This window comes from Phaethon aethereus (genome assembly GCF_964289735.1).
Source record: "Phaethon aethereus genome assembly, chromosome: 23".
Taxonomy (NCBI): Eukaryota; Metazoa; Chordata; class Aves; order Phaethontiformes; family Phaethontidae; genus Phaethon; species Phaethon aethereus.
In genome coordinates this window covers 7,412,366-7,435,008 of record NC_138599.1, presented here as the reverse complement: position 1 = coordinate 7,435,008, position 22,643 = coordinate 7,412,366, and the positions used below count along the sequence as shown (strand labels likewise).

The 22,643-nt window shown below is 43.5% G+C and overlaps 1 protein-coding gene across 1 annotated transcript in view; it reads right to left on the bottom strand.

The window, feature by feature from the left end:
• CDON (cell adhesion associated, oncogene regulated) overlaps window positions 1–21,802 on the bottom strand; it is a gene marked incomplete at its 5' end in the record, with an annotated part of 34,380 nt that extends 12,578 nt beyond the window's left edge. Inside the window, 13 exons of the mRNA XM_082010016.1 lie at window positions 2,368–2,473; window positions 3,798–3,979; window positions 4,714–4,920; window positions 6,514–6,642; window positions 7,729–7,903; window positions 9,737–10,029; window positions 13,947–14,300; window positions 15,228–15,497; window positions 16,310–16,597; window positions 17,034–17,177; window positions 17,485–17,631; window positions 19,276–19,548; window positions 21,727–21,802. Of these exons, the coding sequence (XP_081866142.1) occupies window positions 2,368–2,473; window positions 3,798–3,979; window positions 4,714–4,920; window positions 6,514–6,642; window positions 7,729–7,903; window positions 9,737–10,029; window positions 13,947–14,300; window positions 15,228–15,497; window positions 16,310–16,597; window positions 17,034–17,177; window positions 17,485–17,631; window positions 19,276–19,548; window positions 21,727–21,802 (2,644 nt within the window). The remainder of the gene's footprint in view (window positions 1–2,367; window positions 2,474–3,797; window positions 3,980–4,713; window positions 4,921–6,513; window positions 6,643–7,728; window positions 7,904–9,736; window positions 10,030–13,946; window positions 14,301–15,227; window positions 15,498–16,309; window positions 16,598–17,033; window positions 17,178–17,484; window positions 17,632–19,275; window positions 19,549–21,726) is intronic.
• Window positions 21,803–22,643: the final 841 nt, after the last annotated feature.

Here is a 22,643-nt window from a genome sequence, read left to right as displayed (position 1 = left end):
ATTTTAATAAACAGCGAGCCCTTTTTTTTTTCCTCCCCCCCCCCCTTTTTTTTTTTCTTTTTTTTTGGGGGGAGGGGAGTTTAATTAACCGTTTGAGTGCTCTTAATCCCTCTTGGAAAATACCACCTTGAACTGTTTCCACTGTTTCTAAGAAACTGTCATACCACCTACTGATTTAAGCATTAATAAAAAAAAATAAAGCCTGCTTGGCTGGCGGGGGCTGACACCACGACTCTGTTCAAACTTCTCCGGGACCCAAGCCCAGGTGCAGAGACCCCTGCCCAGCTGAAAAAGAGCAGGGGGTACCCAGGAGGACCCCACCTCGGTTCAGGGGTTTCGGGAGGGCGTGCACCGCACGGCCCGAGCTCCATCCCTTGCATGCCGGACGTCCCAAGTGAGGGCAGACAAGCCCTGGCTGAAGCTGGAACCGTCCTTCCCCCAAATCGCACGTTTTCCCAAGATTCATACTTGGTTTTCCCGTCGCCCCCACCCCCAAGCATTCCTTTCGGTAATTACTACACCAGGTTTTAGGTTTCCGCTTGAAACCATTAGTGGAACTGGAATCAGTACAGGCACTTTAACTGTCCTCTTCGTGCACCATTAGCAAGGAAAAACATTTAAACAACTGACATCAGACTGCATTTACATTTAAAATTCAATCTCCAGGACCCTCGAAAGAGAGAGATGCAGACCATCAATGCAGGACAGGGCTGATTTTGCTTTGCTTTTGCTTAAAGCTGCTGAAAGATACAGAGGAGCCATCCGAGTGAAGCTTTTTGCTTGGTTTTTTTTCTTTAAATAAAATCTGATTTTGCCTGTAGCGGCATTTGTAAGGAAAAAAAAAAGTTTTCTGCAGAGTTTTGAATGTCTCAAAAGGCAAGACTTAACAGGAAACAGTAAGGAAAGCCTACGGCAACTACTTAGCTAATACAGGCATCACAACACTTTTTCCACAACTCATGCAGTCATTTCAAGATAAAATTCCCTGTCAAAAAACAGACAGATTAATTCCAAGGTAACAGAGGGGAAAAAAGTGAAGAACAAGTGATTTATGGCAAAAATACCTGAAGTCACATGCTTCTCCACATATTTCACATCCAATCACACTTTAATTGAAAATAGTTCTCTTTCTTTTCCCCCCTGAAAAGCTAATTTAGGGGAGCACAGTAAAGAAAAGCTTAAGTTTAAATATTTCCACCAAATGAGTTTCTGTTCCAGGCTTTGGCAGAGCAGAGCAGCTGCTAATGGTTTCAGACTGCCACAAAGAGTTCAATACACACACACACACTCTCGGAAAAAAATCAGAAACAAGCTAATTTCACAGCACAGTGGAGCCCACTTAAACAACTAACTGCTTAGTGTATAGGATTTATAAACACACCAAGTTCTGTCTCGCAAAGGCTAAAATACATTTGCAGATGAAGGTGCAGACTGCATAAGCTTCTTTAAAGCAATCCTCTGAGCCGAAACTCTGGAGCTTTAATAGCTTTATAGTGTGCAAAAGCTTATGTCACGCATCAAAGTACTATGTGGAGTATTGTCTAGAAGGGGAAAATTTTCAAAATAAAGGCCCATTCCTCTTGTAACTGAAATAAATGAGGGGAAAAAATAATTAACGTCATTGGGACAGAATGAGATCACTACGTTTACTCAGCCCAAGCAATAAGGACATTAAGTAAAATATTTTTAAAAGGGTTTTCCACTTCTGGACTAATATAGACATTATCTAATAACTTCTTCCAGGAAAATGATGATCTAATATGCACCGGGAAAAAAATACAACCTGATTAAAAGGCAAAATGAAGCACAACCGTACCTGCGTTTGCAGCACACTACAGCACTTGAGGCTAAAAGTAACTTACCCTATATAACTTATAGCAGGATAAGCAATTAAGCAAGGTAAAAGGACAGGATGGCAATTACACACAAGGTATTGCCTAGCTTAGAAAATCCGTGCTGGGGTAAATCATCTTAAAAGCCAGCTAGTTATTAGTACAGTCTGTAACACAGATGCGCTTACCCTGGGTTAAATCTCATTTACGCTGCTTTCTCTTTACTCAACTACTTTAAGCTAAACCAGCTTAAATAGATCTACATTAAGGATTTGCAGCAGTATAACAAGACAAACTTAAAACCAGTATTTGGTTCTCAAGTTTCCCTGTAGAAGAGGCTTCAGAAGGAAGAAACAAGTTCATGTGTGGGCAGAACTTGACATTATGTAGTTGAGATCGCTACTTCTGTGAAATATATTGTAAAGACTTAGTTTGGGAAAAGCAATTTAGATTTCATATAAACACAGCCAACATGGCTACATGATGTTCTTCCCCACCGAGTAGTGCTATTAAGCATGCGTATACTGCACCGGACCTTCCACGATATCCCTCTTGTAGTCGCTATCATTGTCGCTGTCCGTAGGCCGATAATAGATATAAAATCCTTGGATGGGCGTGTTGTTGTTGCTTGATGTAATATACTAAAAGAGAATTTTAAAAGACTGTGTTAGAGAAAAAAAACCCAAACTTTAAGTCCTGCTGAGTCATCATCACGGAGTATCTTATCACCTTGAAATATGTATTTTTTTGATAAGGTTGTGCAAGCAAGGGGTAGGGGGAAGTTGGCACAGAAGCTGCAACACAAAAGAGGATTATCAATTGCTGTGGATGTGCAGAGACAGCCAAGATGAGCACAGTCCAGGGGTTCCCAAAGGGCTGCAGGAGAGCTCGCTGCCACTGAACTCCTTGGACCAGTCGAAAAAAGGACGGTAGCCCCGTGATAAGAGACTGAGCTGGGGATGACACTTTCCTCCCGCATCACTTTCCAAACCGTCAATCAGGGTTTGACCATGAATAGCCTGAAAATTTGTGATTCATGGAGATGGAAAAGTTAAGACCACTTTTACTTCAGGAAGAGTTAAGGTCACTCTAAAATTCAGCTCAAGAATATTTTACTTTAAGTTATGCAGCCTCCTGAGGAACTAGAGGTTATTTTAAGTTTATTATCCTTAACATCTCTTCAGGCTGAGCTAGCAGAGAAAACTAACACTGGGAACTCTACACATTAAATCCTCCAAAGCATACCGGGGGTTAGATTTCAAAACAAGAGCAAAGAATTTCTGCGGGTTTCAGTAAGGACTTTAAAGTACTTGTTTACAAAAGACGAGGTAAGGGGGGAAAGGAAAACGTTCCTCTAACATGAAACCTCTACGGGATGCGAGGGAAGGCGGCGGGTTTTAAACGCAGCGCCTGCATCCAGCCATCACAGCCTGGATTGACAAAAGCAGCAGGAATTGCAGGAAACAAAGGCAACTCGCTCGCAACTCACGGCATGAACAGTGGTTTGGACAGTTAAGCCCACTGGTGCCTCTTGGTAAGTCTGTGCCAAAGCAGGTGGACTAAGGCGGCTGCAGCCTTTCACTGGAGCTGCCAGTTGGGCTCACGTCTGGCGTAACGCGAGGAGGCGGTGCGCGGCATCCCCAGGCAGCTGGAAGGGGAGAGCGAGGTGGAGGGAGGCTGGGAAACAGTGCAAAAGGGAGCAAAGAACCAACAGGGCTGTCGCGGAGAAGGGAAAAGGGTTTGGAAATGGAGGGCAAAGGGCTCCAGAGGCATATAGCCCGTTAAGCTACCCAACTCTACCACGCAAGCATGAAGCATCTTCGCCCTCTTCTAGGAAACAGATCATCTCCGAGTCTCAGGGTGGGGAAACCACCACTCACTACTCTGCAATCCTTGGCTTTTAAGAGCCAAAGCAGTAAAAATGGGCCTGCAACTGTGAGAAGAACAGGAGACAATTATACCTACCGTCCATTTTAACATGATCTGAGTGTCACTGATGGCTTCGGTATAGGCGATGTGAGGTCCTGTGATAGGGCGGTTGGAAAACCGGCTGGTAAAGCCGGCTACTTGGTAAGGGCGAGACGCTGCACTGCGTGGGCTCTCCCCATAATTGTTCACAGCAATCACACGGAACCTATACATTTCTCCTTTTAAGGGGAAAAAGTGAAAGACAGAAGATGTTGTAGCAAAACAAGCACTAGAAGCAGAATTCAAGGAGAGACTAAACAGATTAGGAAGTACTTCTGGCACAACATCCAATTGGAAAAAACGTAGGAATCATTGCCACAGACTAGTGTGGACATCAGAAATATAAACAGCTGCTAAAAGTCATCAGGGAAATTCACTCAAGAAAAATCCAAAGGATTTGGAAAAGAGATGGAAATGTCTCCACTGGCTCAGGAAGCCCCTAAACTGCAAACTGGTGGGCACCGAGAGCGTGCTTCGAAGGATGGGTATCATCCTCCGTTCCCCCTACTCTTGCACTCTCTCCCCGAGCTTTCAGGGCCGGACACTGGGAGAAACCAGAACATACATTTTTTCACTAAGGCATTTTTCTCTTTTTGCACTCTGAGCGCTTACTAGAAGGACAATTAAGTTAAAAATAGCAGTAACACACAACCCTCCTCTCCACATGAACAAGTATTAAATTATGGTGGGGCTTCCCACCCCCGCCTCCCTGGAAAGCCAGAAGTCAACCTGAACTCATGTAATGAGCTCCTATTCCACACAAACAACCCTAACCGACCAGAAACAGAATAATCTAAGCAGAAGTTAAAATGAAACACCCAGAGAGCTGCAGTATTCTCTCAGCCCGAGCACAGTCATCTAAGCAAAGACACAGCGGCAACAGCTGAGGTGAAGGAAAGATAATTTTTAATACCTGGCTCCAAGTTACGAACTTCCACAGACAGCTTGGAAGGAGAAATGTTATCAGCTGCAATTAGCCAGTCACTGTTTCGACCCAGGCGTTTATACTCCACTTTAAAGGCAGTAATGGGGGAGCCACCATTTGCTCGTGGTATCCACGTGACGTAGACGGATGATTCTGATGCTGTGGAGATCGTGGGTCGGTCGGGAGCTTCTGGAACTGAAACAAGAAGTTCAGTTACAAGAAACTGCATTTTCTGCAGGAACTGATTAAACTAGTTAATGATGATCAAATTAGACTTCATTAAGAAGGAGAATCTTAAATCCTCCCGTAATAAGTACTCCCCTTACTCTGCTAGAAAAGAGATGCTTGAAGAGCAGAAAACAGAGGAATCAATTGCTTTATCAATATAATAATCAAAAAAGATATGGTGTTGCACTACCCCAACCCATCTCTACATGGAAACAGAAACATATTACTAAGGAAACAGGAAAAATTTGGTTATCATTTTCAAAACCCCGGAATTCCCCCAGACTCAATGAGACTTCAACCCATCCACACTAACGAGCACCATTTGCCGGAGAAATGAGAACAAAGAGCAAACAAAGCATGCAATGAACGATATACTTACTGAACTCACTTGAAGTTACAGACAGCAGTGGAACAGAGAGAACGGAAAGAGGTGGTGTTAGTAAATCTGGTGATAACCATTCTGACGACCGATAAGAGCTGTAAGGCTTTAGTAAACTAGCTTGTACTCATTAACATGGAGCCGGTCGCTGAGGAGAGGACCATCACTGAGCAAGGAACTGCAAGCCAGCAGCTTTGGGGGCATGAAGCAGGCTGAGCATTTGCAGCTGGGCACAAGTAAAGCGTCTCCTTGTGCGGCTCCTCTGATATTTAGCACTGTCACAAGCATGCAACGCTCAGCTCCTCACCTGCATTATCAAACCTCTCCACTCACCTTTGGCTTTACACCAAATTTTAGATACCAAGTCACCTTTGAGGTCTCGGTCCCTGACTAAATTTGCCTGAATCAGGTCAATGAGTTCAAAGGCTGGGGTGGTGAGAAACAGGACTATAAATATGCTGTTTTCACTGGAAACCAGGCTAAAACTCACACCTACTGGGAAGTGGTTGTATCTTCTTGCCATCAGAAACAAGCCTATCCCTGGGAAGCCAGAGGAAAAACATTCAGAATAGATATCAGCCACTTTGAGAACTTCAAACTCTGACACGGGCATCTCCCATTTCCCCTCTTCCTCTGGACTTTCACAGTAGAAGAGAAGAGAAACCCAGAGTTTTAGCAAAAAGCAACAGCAGGTTTAAACATTAGCAAGAACATGGGTTACACATGAAAGACTTATTTCTTTGAGGGGCACACATGCAGGTAAGAGCATTCTTGGAAATACTATGAATTTAGCTTCAAATACCGCACCACAGATGCTGAAGTTTGTAAGAAATGCACTACTACTTGGTGACTTCACGTTGCTGTGGAAACCTGAGGTATCAAGGCAGGTATTTAAAATGCTAACTCACTGACTGGAATAAGGTAACCTTTCAGTTAGTCCCAAAGTACGAACTATGATCTTTTGCTCTGGACACACATAGGAGAACAGAAAGTCTAGCAGGTATCTGACCTCACTCACAGAAGTCCCACAAGAGAAGAAAAATACCTGTAACAAAGAAGTCTAGAAGATAAATAGGAAACAGAAGAGGTAATACAAGCACCTGGAGTCGTAATAAACACAAATTCACTTAGATGCATCTGTTTGCAACACAACTTTTAGCACAAACCATCCATACACCTACCTCCGCTGTGTCGAGACAGGTCTGGAAGGACAACACCGAAATTATTTGTCCCTTCATGAATGACAGGATGTTTAGGAATGCCTACTGGTGGAGATGGAGCCTGAGTGTTTTTCGAGGATGATGTTCTTTCTAAGACAGATTTTTATACACATCAGCTCAGGGATTGGAAAAGAAAATTCTGCCCATTGCCTGTCACAATATGCTCACTCCACAACATCACTCGCTACAGCGCAGGGGACTAAAGCCCTGGCTCCAAAGCACACGCTTAACAGTCAGGATAGCAATTAGGGAGTTTCTTCAGGGGAGCAAGAGAGGAGACTTCCTCCATCAGCCCAGGGACTCTTGCGCTGTGGATAAACGACCGCTCATCTGCAGTACTGCACTTGGCAGTGACGCTGCTGGCTCCTGCCTGGGTTTCCAAGCCCCCTCTCATCATGAAATCACAACAGGGGGTGAAAATTGCACACTGAAATCCACATCTAGGGCAAGAGGTTCCATAAAAATGCTACAGAAGCTGGGTTTGGCTATAGCTGGACCCAGGAAACTGGGCTGATTGGAGGAAGTCTCCACTTTTGGCCTGCAGCCAGTACATACGTATCATGAATTCAGAGAGTTCACAAATACATTACGTTCTTAATAAAATTTTAAGCTATCTGGTTCTTGTACGTTAGTATGAAAAAAATATCTAATTGCTTGCATGCTTAAGAGTACAGCCACCAGGGTCCAAGCTTGAAAGAAGAAAATTGCTTTGATTAGAAATGCTCTTTTACTCGTCACCGTCTGCATGCAACTATCAAAGCAGCTGGCATCTGGTCAGCTGAGAGATTTTCACTACAGCTTCTGCAAAGCAAACCAAAAATTTTGTTGGTATATGAAAACTCAGATGGTGCAGAGAGTTTCTTTGGTGATACTCTGAAACACCTGAACAAGGACAGGCTGCTCCCTGACTTCGCTCCTTTAAGCAAGAGGGACCTTACAGTACAAATCTTAATAATCATCCCAAGAATAATATTATCAAGCTTTTAATAGCTTCTACTTACGACCAGCCCTGGTAATGCTCAGGGAAGTTTGCCCTACAGCTATTTGAGGCTGTTCTTTAGCAACGAAATTGCAGAACATTTCACATATGGCTTAACAGACAACATACAGTTGATGTAATTTAAATAAATGTCCTCTCAAAAGCCTAGGACACAGGGAACATTGTGCTGCACCTACCTTTGCTGGTGCGAAATGTCAGCATAGCAGGCTGGCCTTCGCCAGCAGCACTCCTCGCCACCATTAAAACTTCATATAGGCTGGAAGGCTCCAGCTCGGTGAGCCGCAGCTCATTCTCACTCCCAGGGACACGCACGGTGTGCCAGCTTCCCGCTGCACTGATGCTGTCGTCCAGCTGCACACGACAGGGAGAGAAAGCTCAGCATCAGCAGGGAATTGCATAGAACCCAATGCGATACTCGAATCCCTCACCACTTTCACACACAGCATCCAAAGACCTCCGCCCCTTCCCAAAACTCCTTCTGTTTTCCTCTACCTATGGTTTGTCTCCAAGTGCCTCTGCCGCACATCAGCACTTTTGCAACTACCTTCATGGTGCTCCTTTGATAAACTTGACTTATTTTCCCTCTCCATGCAGACACACGCACTTGTTTTTGGAAAAAAACAGTCATTTTCACTTGTGGCTAAAACTAGCAGGAGACCAAATGATTTTAAAGACTTCAATCAGTCTTCAGCTGGCAGTGTGTGACATTAAAGAGCTGGACCCAACACCCTAATGAGAAAGATATGTTCCCTGAACTATCCCAGCTTTTCCTGTACTCAAGCATTTTAAAATATTTATTGGCTGAAATGGGCAACAAAAAGTATGTCTTAGTTACTTCTTCAGGCTGGAAAAAAAAAGTCAGCAGTGAGACCAAAGATTTGGTTTTTATTAATGCATGTTTCTTTCTTTTAAAAAAAAAAAAAAACCAAACCCAAAAACACACCACTTTTTAATTTAACAGTGAAATCACCAGCTCCATTTACGAAAGGAAAGAGATTCAGGGTAGTCTCTTAACGCTTGACCTTTGCAGGAAAACATTACCCCAAATCCCAAAGGAAAAGACAAAGATTCTACCAAAAATAAACTGCTAAACAATATAAGACTTTAATAAAACATGGAAGGCAGATCTAAATGCTGTGGATTATCAAAGGTTATGCCAGAGGTCTTTGTTCAAGTAATTTCTTCTGAAGCGCCCACTCTAAGGCTTTAATTCCCCCAACTTTTTTTTTCCCCCCTCTTTAAAGGAGAGAAATCAATAAAATAATGACACAAAGAGAACACCGCCCTAAAAAAAACATGGTAAACTCCCTACTGAGAAATGCATGAGTGAGCACATTTAATATGGAAAAGATTGTTATGAGTGAAGGGAAAGCATCAAAAAGGTCAAAGAAGTATTGAAAGCTTTCGGAGTTTATGTGAACCAACCAACTTTGGATGAGAAATTGTATCAACAGACTTTGGCACTAGGTTTTCAGGAACTAACAGGTCAAAAATCTAAGCATTCCCTCCAGGCTAAGACAAGATCAGGATGTAGAGGATTAAAAAGCTTATGAAAAATAAACCAAAGAGCCTTGCCATGCAGAAAACTGTTTGCTTGGAAGAACGGGCACAGGCATTGCTTGGTTCTGATCTTAATCAAGAGAGCTCACTGTTGACACACCATTTTTAAGGACACGGCAGGTATCCGCTTTGGAAATTTTAGTTCACCTTCGTATTTGATAACTTCAGTTTAATAGCGGCTCTGGGACGCAGAGCGGCAAACTCTTTGACATATTAGACTAATACTCAGCTTCCCTCCTGATTTCATGTGTACCTGCCAGATTCAAGCTTGATCACACGAATGCATTTTTAACATCACTGAAGTTGTGTACAATAAGCCCTGGGGCCCCATTCCCCATAGACCATAATGATACTATAAAGGAAATAAAAGCCCAGGCTTCGCTGAATAAATCTCCCTTAAAGTTAGATAGAACAGTGTTCTTGCGGCCAACTTCAGTCATCCCTGAAATAAGCTGCCTGTATGGCCACGGTAACGCTGTGCTTCGACTATCTTCTACATTCTCTCTGGCCTGACACCACGTTCTTAACGTCAGCGCCGCAACAATTACCGGATCCTTGAAAAACCTAAACCAATGAAATCCACCTGCCATGGCGCGCTGCTTCAACGCTACGGAGAAACGTTACCTTGCGGTATTTGACAAAATAGGCATTGACGGGCAAGCCCCCGTCCCTCCCCGAACGCCAGACCAGGTTGTACATGTCCGGCTTCAGCGTCTGTGGGGGGCTGAGGATGATGGGGGCTTCGGGGGGAGCAGCGGCATTCGAGGCTTTTTCCGTTGCAGCTGCATCCAAATGCAGTTTTGTTGGAGGCGAACTTGTAAACGCCGTTTCCGCACCAAAATCGCCGTTGCTTTCATCGCTCTGGGCAATCTCCACGGGAGCCGTTTCTTCTGCTTTCGTGCCAGTTTCTAAAGGAACTGTAAAGGGAGGAGTCTGGTTACATCTTCAAGATGACGCACGTTTGCCCTGTGCAGAGGGGACACTAAATCATTTAAGAGCGGCATTTACCAAACAAACCCTGCATTAAAAAAGACAGTTCAAGAGATGCCCACGCAGACCTTAGCCCAGTGTCAAGCTGCGTCCTCGCACGCTGGCTTTTTTTTCAGAGCAGAACAGTGGGGCAGGCGTTTTTTGGTTTGTTTTTTTGAAGGGAGGTTGGGGTTTTTGGTTTTTTCACACTGTAGCAGAGAGAAAAACCTGAAAGATGACATCCGCAGGCATGGTTTGACTAGTATCTCCGATAAATTAAGTAGTGGCAATGCATGCCAGAAGAAAAAAAAAAAATATATAGCTACACTTGCGACACAAATGGAGTAATTTTAAATTAATTGCATTTGTACAAGGAACTTTTCATGGTCTGAACTGGCGTGCACAAAAGAGGACATTCTCCTACCTCAGTTTCTGAGGTTTTAGCTGTAATTTTGATCAGCTTTGAAAGTTGCACAACTCGACTACTTCATTTGAAAATTTATGCTGAGAATAAACTCAGTTTACAGGCAGATCTAACATGCAATTTAATACCAACACACTTCTAGAAATCCTGCTCCATCCTATTTACTTTGCCTGGTATGGAAAAAAAAAAACAAAAAACCAACAAAAAACCACATTCGAAAGAAGCCGTAAGACAAAAAAAAGCACTGTTCGGCTGATGCAGGGCTCGTCAGCATTCCAGGCAGGAAAGGGGTGGCAGGCTGGACATCTGAGATTATCCAGGACAAGTAAACGTCAGTGCTTAAAACGAGAACATTTGGGAATCAGCACAGCTCCTCAAGGCTGCATGCTGCAGTGCCGGGACTGCCAGATGTTCTTAGCCCTGTCCGTCCTTTCAGATTTGTGTAGGTTTATGTTACATGCCAGGGTCTGGAAGGGGAAGGGAATGAAGGGAACTTGGTTTACAAAACAAACAAATTCCTTGGTAATGTAAAGCCTAGGCAGTGTTAGCCTGGCTGACTCAGATTCCTCTAAACCTCCATTAAAATACCAGCAGCAAGTGTGGCTGCTATTTTTGGCCACTTTTTAAAAAGCTGGGAAGGAAAGTTCCCTTTTCAAATTGAAGACACGCTCTCAGCAAGCATTCCTTGTTTGTTTCTTCCTATTTATTTAGCAATGCCGCAAAATTTGGGAGACGGGAAGAAGGGAACAACGCGGGGAGGACATCTCCAAAGCCAGATGGAGTTTGCTTAAAACATCAGACGCCCCCAGAACAATCTCCAAGCGAAAGGGTATCTACTACTGTCAGCGAAGCAGCGGGAAAGGGATGCATCGCCGCGTGTTAATATTGGAAACAAATGCCGTATCTGCGCGAGGAGGCAAAAGGCCCACTGCATTGTGTGGACCCGGAGGATCCGTGGGTGGGCACAGCATGGTTTGATGCCTGCTGGCATGGGGGAAACGGACTCTGGCGTGTGGGGAATTAGTTTGTGGTTTAGGCTGGTGACAGGAGACCTGCAGTCATTGCTGTGTTTATTGCCGTGAGAGGGGAGTCGTCAACAACTGGCAAGTAGTTTGTATTTTCGCTTTGGAAAACAATGCCCGGGTAACAATTTCCATTAAGCCACTGGGATCTAAGCTCTTTTTGCTAAGTTTCTGGCATAATTGCTACCCATATAAACCAGTACATCAGACTTCTGTCCGCTGCTGTGTCATTATGCAACCTTTTTCAGCGGTTGCTTTTAGTGCCATCCCTTTCCCCTTAGCCACCGAGACTTACTCTTCTTCCTTGGCTTCCCAGCCCCACTCACGCGAAACATGAGCAGCACCGAGCTGGGTCAGACGAAAGGCCCAAGATCCTGCCGCTGAAGGAGGAGGACCACATGTCCCAAATTTGGGTGTTAGAAGAATATATTCATAGCTTTTACTCACATTCTCCATTATACCCAGTATTTTACAGCTCACACTGTCACACTTCCCCTTCGGCTGCCTCATTCTGAAGGTCAAGAGCCCTCACCTTTTCAGCCTTTCCTCCTGCAGATACTATTCCCCACCCCTACGAACGCACCTGCCATGTTTCACAGCACCTTTTCTAGCTGTTCTACACCCTTCTCGAAACAGGGATGCAAACATGCAAGCCCTGGGTGTGCATGGCAGCAGAGCAACCTTTGTATTTGGCCTCCGCTGTGCAAACAGATCGCATTCCCAGGCATTGCTTCCCTGCTTCTTAAACAACCGGCAGATCCTCCCTCCTTAGAAGCTCTCCAAGTACCGTAGCACAGGCTGGGAAAGCACTCTGAAAATCCGAACACAGCAGATCAGCGAAGTCACCCACGCCTGGCAAGTCTTTCAGATCACCCTAAAACTTCTCAGAGGTGCCTGGCTTCCATAAAAGACGGCGTCAGCCTGCTCCCCCCTGTATCACCTACCCACCTACAATAAATGCTGCTTTCTTGTGTTTTATACTAACCTGCCTGCTCCTCAGGCTTCCTGGAGTGTATTTTTCTCCTTCACTTCCATTACATGAAGTTATTTTGGAGGATTAACCCCGTGTTTAGTAGCTCTGGGAAGCTACTGCCATGCATGCAAACACCGCAACTGTCTAAAAAAGACTTAAAATAAGCGCCGTGGGTACAGGATCCTCAGGCTATCATTTTACATTTTGGTGGTTTCTCACTATGATGGTGGCTTAAGTTGCCCTGCCCGCTTTTAAGACCATGCAATGAATCACGTCATGGAATAGATCCAGCAGAAAGAAAAAAAAAAAAAAAAAAAGAAAAAAAGATTAAATTTTTCAGCCAAATAAGCTCTCTTACTGTGTGCTTGCACAAGGCAAATTACGGGAACAAGCTGCTTAAGTTGATCCGACTACCAAAGAAATGCACTGGAATCACACCTTAAGTCATTCGGAAGTGTTACCTGGCACAAATTCTTCATTAAAACATCTAAATGTTTGAGCATGTCTTTTGGCATGGCTGGGAACTGTTCTAAAACCCCAACAGCTCCCAGAAACTACTTAAAGACTTTTATATCAAAACCAAATGCCTTAACCACCCTCTGTACCATAACCAGCAGCTAGTACAACATATTAGAAACCGATAAAAGTTAATAAACAAAACACTAAAATTGAACTTACTGCCATAAAATTCTGAGGCAAAGCAGTGGGATTTTTCTATTTGACACAGACTGAATTCTGGGATGATACTTAGTTTTGTGTTTCCACTCAGCAAGGTCCAACAATAACTTGTTTATAAAACTACATGATGGGATCACTTTCTTGAGGTTTCTTCTTTCTTTCTTCCTCAAAGTGAACCTTTAAGCATCTTTGCAAATTGTTTACATGAGTTTTAAACCCTAACTGGTGGTAACAAAGAACTTTAAATATGGGGCCACATAGTGAATTCCGCTGACCTTAAACCCCACTGACATTCAGCTAAATTTACTACGGGAAGAAGCTGAAAAAGCTCAGAAACTTAAGTCACTTCATTTAACTAAAAATCTGTGTCTTAGTTCTTGTGAAGGGAACTTTGGAGAGCTTAAACCCGTTATTAATATTCCAATGTGAAATATTAATATTCCAATGTGAAATATTCCCATCTTGCCTTTAGTGTGAGAACTGTCTTTTCCTAGTAGCAATTAAAAAAAAACCAAAAAACAAAAACAAAAAACCCCAAAACCAACCCATCCTTGGATAGTTTTTATCACATCTAAGAATGCTAAGCCCATGCAATACACACAGTCGTTTCTCCTTTGCCTAAGGCGGAAGGATCTGGTCCATGCAGACAAGCTTAGACCCCTATACTTCGTTTCCCCAGGATACCCGCACCACCCACCTTCCATAATTTTGAGGCATTTTTCATCTAAATCAGGGAGCCAACTGTGCAGTTTTATGCTTCAAGCTTACCAACTGTAAGGAAGGCTTTCGACGCCACGGAGCCGTGCTCGTTGATGGCTTCGCACGTGTACTCCCCGGCACGCTCAGGAGTTGCGTTCCTGATGTGCAAGGAGCTTGAGCCCGCTTGAGACACGGAGAAGTAGGTGGGCTCCGCAACAGCGCTGCCCAGCATCGCCTGAGGAGGTTTCTGCGGTTTTGAAAGAAGCACCTGGGAGGGGTGGCTGGTAATAAGTCCTCTGCTGTCGTACCAACGGATGACGGGAAGGGGCAGGCCAGTGGCATTGCAAGACAGCGTAACGTCCCCACCATCTATCACAGCGATGCTCGCTGGTGAAGAGACTATAACTGGCCTAGAGCCTTTGCCTAGGGGAAAAAAAAACAACCCAAAGAATGAATTTGGCTAAGGAATATGACGATTAATGCCAAAATGAGTCAATACAATTAAAAAAAGTCACACATGCTTCTTTTTAACTATTTCAACAGTTATTTCTTCTCTAGACAGCTTCTCCAGACTTCCTTTCCAAGCTGAAGAGATCAGCTGAGACCTGTAGAGAGGGCTGACAGAAAACTACACTCAGACCACACTTCAAATTTTCTAAATAACAAAGACTTGACTGTCAGTGAGGAACGCTCTGCAGGCAAGACTGGCTTAGTCTGCTCCACAGAGAAGCAGGTCACAAAATATCTGCTCAGCCAGCCTCTGCACAGCTCACAATCTTCATAGGTACAGAGAAGGTCAAAAGCTTCAACTACATCAGAGGGAGAGAACAGGAACAGCAACGGTCTTGCCAACATCCTTGTACTAGCAGAAATCAAGTTCTCCACGTATTAGAAAGTATCTTAGACTGAAAAGCGACTGAAAAGGCTATTGGTCCAATATCTGCTAATCTGATACAGGGGAAGTGTGCGTTAACCCCAAATCTGATCATCGTTTTGTAAGCTTGAGGATATGGAACAGGCGTAACTACTCGTCGGCCAATACTGCTAAGAATACCAGTTCATCCAGCACAACAGGACCCTGATTCTATCTAAGAATAAAACGTGTCAAATTCAAACATAAGCTGATTTAATTGCAGCTGGTAATCTAGGTTTGAAGTATCAAGCAACAACGCTACCCCAGAAATACCTACATCTCTTAAAATTCAACTAGAAGGACCTTCTTTGTAAGATTTGCTACAAACAATGGTCAGAAACAAATCAATACATCAGGGAGGTGGGGAATCAACCACAGAATAAAGCTTGATGTACAAATGCTTAATTTGAGTTCTTGAGGGCTGCAAGCGCTCCTACCCATCTGGACACGAAGTCTCCCAGTGGACTGCACAAATCCAACCCTGTTGTTTGCTACACACTGGTACAAGCCAGAGTCCTCTTGGGTGACGCCACGGATCCGCAGACGGTTTCCCGTGGGCAGATGTCGTGGAGAGAGACGGACGGGAGCTGCGTTGTGGAGCCAGGTGAGGGTTGGAGCAGGGCTTCCGCGGACATCGCACCAGAGATACGCAGTCGCTCCAGCAGCCACCGTTTCATCTTGCAGTCCCTTGGAGATCGAGGGAGGTTCTATAAAGGGAAATAATTCTACATAAAACACCGTATCGTTGATCTTAGCCCAAGTCCTGAAAAAAATACCGCACACAAAGGCTGGGGAAGCACCACATACTTCTAGTTCTACACAGCCTTGACGGTTTTAATGGCCTCTCACTTCTATTCCAAACAGTCACATTTACATTAATACTTCAAATAAAACAGTTGTATTTTCAAAGTAACTCTTCAGTGCCATCCCCGTAACAAAAGGTATATTTTGTGTCAACAACCTGTTTTCTGAGTTTCTCTAATGTATACCAAAAACCAAAGAAAAACAGTCATGGAGACAAAAACCTCAAACAACAGGAAATTCTCTTACAAAGGAAAGGGGAGATTAGGAATGACTTGCAGCCACACAAAAGAGGCCAAATACATTTCTTTTGCTTTTGTTTTTGTCCTCTTCCAAACATATCACTTCTCCTCGCCAGCTTTTTGGTTATATACAACCTCAAGAGAGAAACATCTGATCTCTGGCACATTATTGACACTGTATCCCATATACACTTGGCACTCTGCAGAAAAATAAATAGTCAGTTCTTCCCTCGGAGTTTGTGGTTCTTTACTGTTTAATTATTTCAGACTGCGAAGGATCTGAAGAGATAAATAGTTATGGATTTTAACTTGGGAGAGATGAGGAGATACGGTCATTACGAACATATCTTTATTCTTTATTTTAGTATGCTTAGGTTGAGAAAGAATGTTAGGCTATTTGTAATCAGATGCCAAAACCACCAAGTATACAACCAAAACGTTCATTGCCTGGATGTGAAAGTGTCTTTATATCTTACCAAGTACAGTAAGTGAATAGTTAACGTATTTCACTACTCCAAAGTCATTTCCCACCACGCAGGAGTAATTTCCAGAGTCCGATGCCTCAAGCCTGTCCATCACCAGATGGGAGTGCAGCAGTTTCCACCTGCCTTTCCTCAGCGCGTCCCGGCCGTCTTTAACCCAGCGGACGGAGGCTGGAGGCAACCCACTGACAACACATTCTAGCATCAGAGCGCTGTGCCGGGGCACCGCCAGGCTCTGGGGTACCAGCGGGTGAAGTATGTGGAAGCCACCTGAGGAAGAGCCTGGAGGAAAGGAGACGATGCTTATCACTAACGAGTCTTTTAAACCACACTCTCCCATCCCGTCCTCCAGTCCTGAGGCTTGCCCTGTCTTGCAAGCACAGCTACTTATACTTGTGACTGAACACGATACTGTAGTGCTCTCTTCCAGAAGTCCTGCTCCGAAATCAGTTTGGCAACTGGGGTATTAGCCCTTGAAAAGGAGGTACTGCTAAGTGTTCTGTCCTCTTGGGATTTGAAAAGCAGCCATGCTGCTCCTCCACAGTAAGGGGAAAGTAAGAATTGAATGTGCAAATAACGCAGGACAGATTTTACATAACATGGTATTTGAAACCAGTGGATATTTAGGCTGGTATGTCCACGCTAAAAATCTTAGGAATGTTATTTATTCGGTTTGAGATGTATTAATTCTGGAAAGCTGAATTGAATGAATACTCACGTGTGACTATGAGCTTGCGTCCAGTGAGTTCTATTCTGAGATCATGAGTAACTGGGTTGTACACCGCACATTTATAGGATCCTTTGTCTTCTAAAGATACATTCAAAATCTGCAGGTTTCCAGATGGAAGAATTAGGTAGTTATCTAAACAAGTGAAGAAGGAAAACAAGATTATATTTAACTCAGTTTCAAAAAAAGGCTTCCTTTTTTTTTAATTAAAAAAAAACAAAACTTGTCAGATATATCAATCTATTCTAAATGTAGGATCACGAAGAAATCATGCTGCTACACAAAGGATATTAATTTACAAGGGTAGGTTCAGATAAAGTCATTTGCACAGGAAGTTCTGCAAGTTTCTGGAGGTTTTTTTTCCCTTTAAGTTCTAACAAAAAAATCCAGGCGAGCTTTTGTTCGATATTATCTTGCTGACCAGTGACATAAAACATCTCACCTGTTGATTGTTCCAGCCATTTGCCCCGCACCTGAAAGCGAACCTGTGCTTTGGGGTTACTTTCTGGCACCTTGCATCCAATGAAAGTCGTACCTCCTTCCTCTGCCGCAACAACAGGTTTCACTGACGTATCAAAATTACCTAGACCTAGGAGAGAATTGGTATAAGGGTAAGAGCAGCCACGGCTTGGGAAAGGGGAAGGGCAGTAAGCTCAGTATTTGAGTTTAAAAATGTAGCTGGTTTCTAGCTGTTGCTCTCCTCTGGTGCAGCATTTGGACACTCATAGCAACAGGCACTGATGTAGCCCGTAACAACATAAACCCTCGTGCGTGCATACGCCTCCTTCCTACAGAAAGGGCCAGCTTTTACGTGTGGTTGGCGAGTAAAGAAAAAATAGTTCCTACGTTCGCTCAGCTGCTCCAGGAAAAGCAAGCAAAGATATCTGAAAGATTGCAGTGCTACTCATGGGCTCTGAAGGCACTACAGAAGACAATTTACACTAACAGTAGGAAGTCTGTCCATACGAAACGTCAAGTTGTTTTTCTGTGATTGCAATTAACACAACGCTGAGTACAGCGGTGCCTCCCACTCATTGCCATGAGCAAGCAGAAAGCCTCAACAGCTAACAGCACCTTCTAATTTGCTACCAAAATCTCAAAAGGAGGAGAAAAGTGTGAAAGTTGCTCTTCTACTCCCTTCACGTTCAAAGCATCTTCAACGCTGTGAAGTTTTTCTATGTTAGCCACCCTTATAGCTCTCTTGAGAGGGTCTTGCTATGGGTCAGTACTTTACCAAAACACTTACTTCTCTCACTTATAAGAAATTTTCCTCCCAGGGGGATTTTGGACATGCTCCATAGATGAGGTGCCCTTACAGACAAATCACTCAAATCCTGCTTGACAAAGCCCCGATTCAGACAGCACCATGACCCCAAGCAGACACATCATGCTCATGGAGGAATATTATATCCCTATTCTCAACTCCACATCACCCTTTCCACGTGAAAAACGTTGCTCTTCCTCTTCTAAAAGTCCTTTAAGATCAAGTAATTCACAGGTCAAGCACTAAGGCAAAGACTGATTAGAAGAACCACTGCAACTGAGAGAAGGGACATTGTACCTAAGAGGGCAGAAGACTGTCCCCACTTGAACATCTAGATCGTTTTGACCAAATGAAATGAAGTAAGTGAAAAGGAGAATTTGCAGCTCCCACTTATTTCCCAGGCAACAACTCCCACCCATTTCTCCTCTTTTCTAACCAACTCTCGAGCATGCTTCTGCAACGGCACAGCAGCTCAGTTGCTGCTTCAAGATCCTTTTTAAAGAGAAGCTTTTGGGAACCTTGTACCTTCAGGTCAATTCACTGAAAGGAGTATTATTTCACTGAATAATATTTATATTTGCTTGAAAGGACTCTTGAGGTCTCTAGCCCAGTCTTCTGCTCAAAATAAGGCAACACTAACCATCACCAACACTAAATCAATTAGCCGTGGTTTTGTCTAGTTGAGTCTTTAAAAACCTCCGAGGACGGAGGTCCACAAGCTCTCTGGGGGTTCTTTTCCAAGGCCGCATCACCTGACAGGTCTCAAATGGCATAGGAAAAAAAAAAATGGTGAAAAGTGTATAATTGATCATATACTAAGTACTGGCTGAGGGGAAAAAGAAAAGAACAGCAACACCCAACACCTTGAAACTAGGTGTTTTCTAAAAGTCAAAGATAAACAAACTATACAAACCAGCTGAGATTATATAATTTGCAAGGATTGAGGAATATAAAGAAAAATTAACTTACTGCCCATCGATACCGTTGCAGGCCTGCTCACAACGGCACCCACACTGCTGTTAGCAACACACTGATAGCGACCAGACGTCGATGGGCTGAGGGAGATGACTGTCAAAGATCCTGACTGGATTTCCACTTCTCCCACCTTGCTGTCCAGAGGCTCCCCATTAAAGAGCCAAGAAAGGCGAGCTGTGGAGGGCTCGGCAGAGCAGCGGAGTTGTATGGGCCCACCAGACTTCTGGACAGTAGACAAGGGCTCAGAAAGAAAACGGGGAGTTAAATCTAAAAGGAAAAAAAAATTATATTCAGTCAGCGAACAGCATTTTGCATGAACACACACGATAAGGTTAATGCATTGACTTGTACAAAAGATTGACCATAATCTGTTTTATAGCAACGCTCTCTCCCAAGGCTCCTGCCACTGTTCACAGACCTGGCAAACTTCTTTCATCAGAAGGTTAAATATTGCTGAAAGACTATTCAGATCAAACACAGACTAATAAAGGGTCTCTAAACTCCAAGTTGCTAGTGATACTCAAGCAGGTGTTGCCTTCTCCTCTGCAACAGGAGCTCATGACAGATTCCCACTATCTCTAACGCCAGGGAAAACTTCACGACAAGATTCAAACCCCACGAAGAGGGTAACAGCGATTAAACGAAGGTAGGTTCAGCGTACAGGAAGGGTGAGATACATCCCCAAGCGTGCACAAGGCAAAGGCATCAGGCTTGCTAGGGCCAACAAAAGGGGCTAGCAAAAACTGCAATCCCACTGGATTTATGTGGAGTGAAACAGCAGCCATCACCTGAAGAGATGGAGTACAGGAACACGCAGCTGTAGCTGATCTGTCCCATATGAAGCGGGCCTGGACGTGACTTGTAAAATTTTAGAAACGGTTAGCAGCCTGCCAGGTATTTATGCAGAACCGACTCCGAGTCTGCAGAACTAATTAAAAATAGCAGGATAAAAAAGGCTGGATGAACAGCAAAGGCTCTTGTTAATTCCAAATACATGGACTTCATCAGGACGAGAATGATGAATTGGGCATCCATTATCTTTACTGAGTAAAGATGAACAGAAACAGGAAAAGCTGCTAATAAATAAAAGGTTCAGTTCCACAAAACTTGGTTATGAGAACCCATTTATTTGCCAGAAGAAAATTCCTGCTTGTTGGAGGAAATTTTTCCTATTCTGGCCAACGAAACACTGGGAATTATTTCCATTTGTTTTCTATGGAATTCTCCGCTGAAAGATTTTGTACGAAGGGAGCAAGGAAAAGGCAACTAACACCGGTAACTCCCGTTTGGTTAGAAATACAGGAGGAAAAAACTAAATTTAAAAATAGACACAGTGGCAGGGGAAAACAATCCCTAGTTTGTAAATAAGCTGAGGAATTCCAGACAGTACGGGTCAAGACAATATTAAATGACATCCAAACAAGAGACAGTTTTCTTGTAGGTGGGGCCCTCGGCTCATGCTTTTCTTCTAAAGTCAGCCGGTCCAAGCTCTGTTTAGATAGATGAGTTTCAGATGAGAAACTGGGCATTTTTAACAGAACCATAAACTATCTGCATAAACATAAAATAAAACTGGAAATTAAAGTGTGGCTTCACTTAACAAAAAAGATGAAATCCATAAAAATGGTATCCAAGCATTTCACAGGACTCCAGATGTCCATTTTTAGCTTTTAATTAGAAAACTGTTTTTCCTATTAGTTCAGTTTGAATTTCCAGGGCTAAGAGAAAAGCAATGACCTTTTCAGTTTGCTAGCCACCAATAGCTACGAAATTGCACTGTTACTTTCATCTTCACCCCTGCCCTTGCTTAGGACACCAACACTTTGTGCTCAGTGTAAAAGTCAAAATTGGTAGCAGTGACCCCGCAGCTGGAATTTATCTCCTATGACTGCCTGAAAAATAAAATTTATCCCATTTGCTTATAACGATTGGCTATGAAGTGCTAAAAGTAGTAAAAGCTTCTTTTTTGTGTGGTTACGTTAAGACAAGCTGACTACGCAGAGCAGATGTGTCAATTAAAACCATGCCTCTTCTTTTTTTAATGCAAGAGCTGTTCCAACTGCAGCCATGCATTAACGTTCGCGTTTCCCCTTTCCCCCTGCAAATTTCAAACCCCTCCCAACCCCATGGGAACACAAGATGCACTGTACGCAGCAAAATCGGCGTCCAGCTAAGTCCACGGAGATCCCAAAGAACAAACCTACGTAACTGAGAGTCTTCCACATTCTAGCACTTGTTTTGAGCCAAGTTTTCAAAAGCAAAGTCACATACACGGCTTAAGACTGCGTTTAAATACTCCACGCTTCCTTAAAAGCGGATTACTGATAAAATGCGTTAACGTCAGCCACTTCAAAACGCACTCCAAATCGTTGCTCATTCAAAAGTACGGGTTCAACCTCGACAACCTCCGAGCAGGTCACCTCAGCTCGGGCGAGAGGGCCTTACCTGAACTCGTGGCAGAGACGAGACCCGCAGCAGCGATGAAGAGCAGTGCCTGTAAGCGTCCGGGATCTGGATGCATAGCGCCAGATTACAGAGGTTGAAAGCACGAAGCTCCAGACTAAGATGAGGCACCAAAACAGCTACAAAACAAACAAACAGATGTCTACTGTAAGTTTCAGGAGTTAGTCTTTTAACTCTCTTACAACAAAGTGTTTGGGGTTTAAAAAAAAAAGCGCAGCCAGGAAACAGCCAATATTCTTTGCTATATAGAAACCATCTGTAAAAATGAGTTAGAAGTTGAACTTAACTATGTTTCCAAGTACTATTCTTAATACAAGATTTTTTCCACAGCTGGGGCATGAGGCATCTGCACCGAACCATACTGCCTTGATAAATTAAACTACTTTCCAGCCAGAGGAATTGAAGTCCAAAGTAAACAACTTATCTATTGGAGATAATATTGTTTGCAAACAACAATCATTTGACCATCTATCACCAGGCTACACTTGTTTTACAAGTTTTTGTGAATCTACACCCTGCGATGCAGCTACTGTTCGTAATTGCTCTGAACCTGCTTACTGAGACATGTCATCTGCTTCCTCCATCTACTGTGCTTTACACTCCAACGATGGCAAGTGTCCGCCCAAAAAAATTACCAATATTAATCTCATTCTCATTTATATTCCCAAATCTATACTGCCTTCTCATAGGTACTTCTATAGGGGCATCCGTTACCTGCGCTTTTATCTACATTGCTGCTTCTACAAGACGACAGTCTTTTCCTTGGCCATATCACAACTGACCATTCTGCTATGTAAGATCTCACTTTCAGCCCCCCAAAATACAAACTAAATCACGAAACCAACAACATAACTTCTACGAGGCCAAGTCTCAGAAACAGCGTTTCTGACACTCCAGAG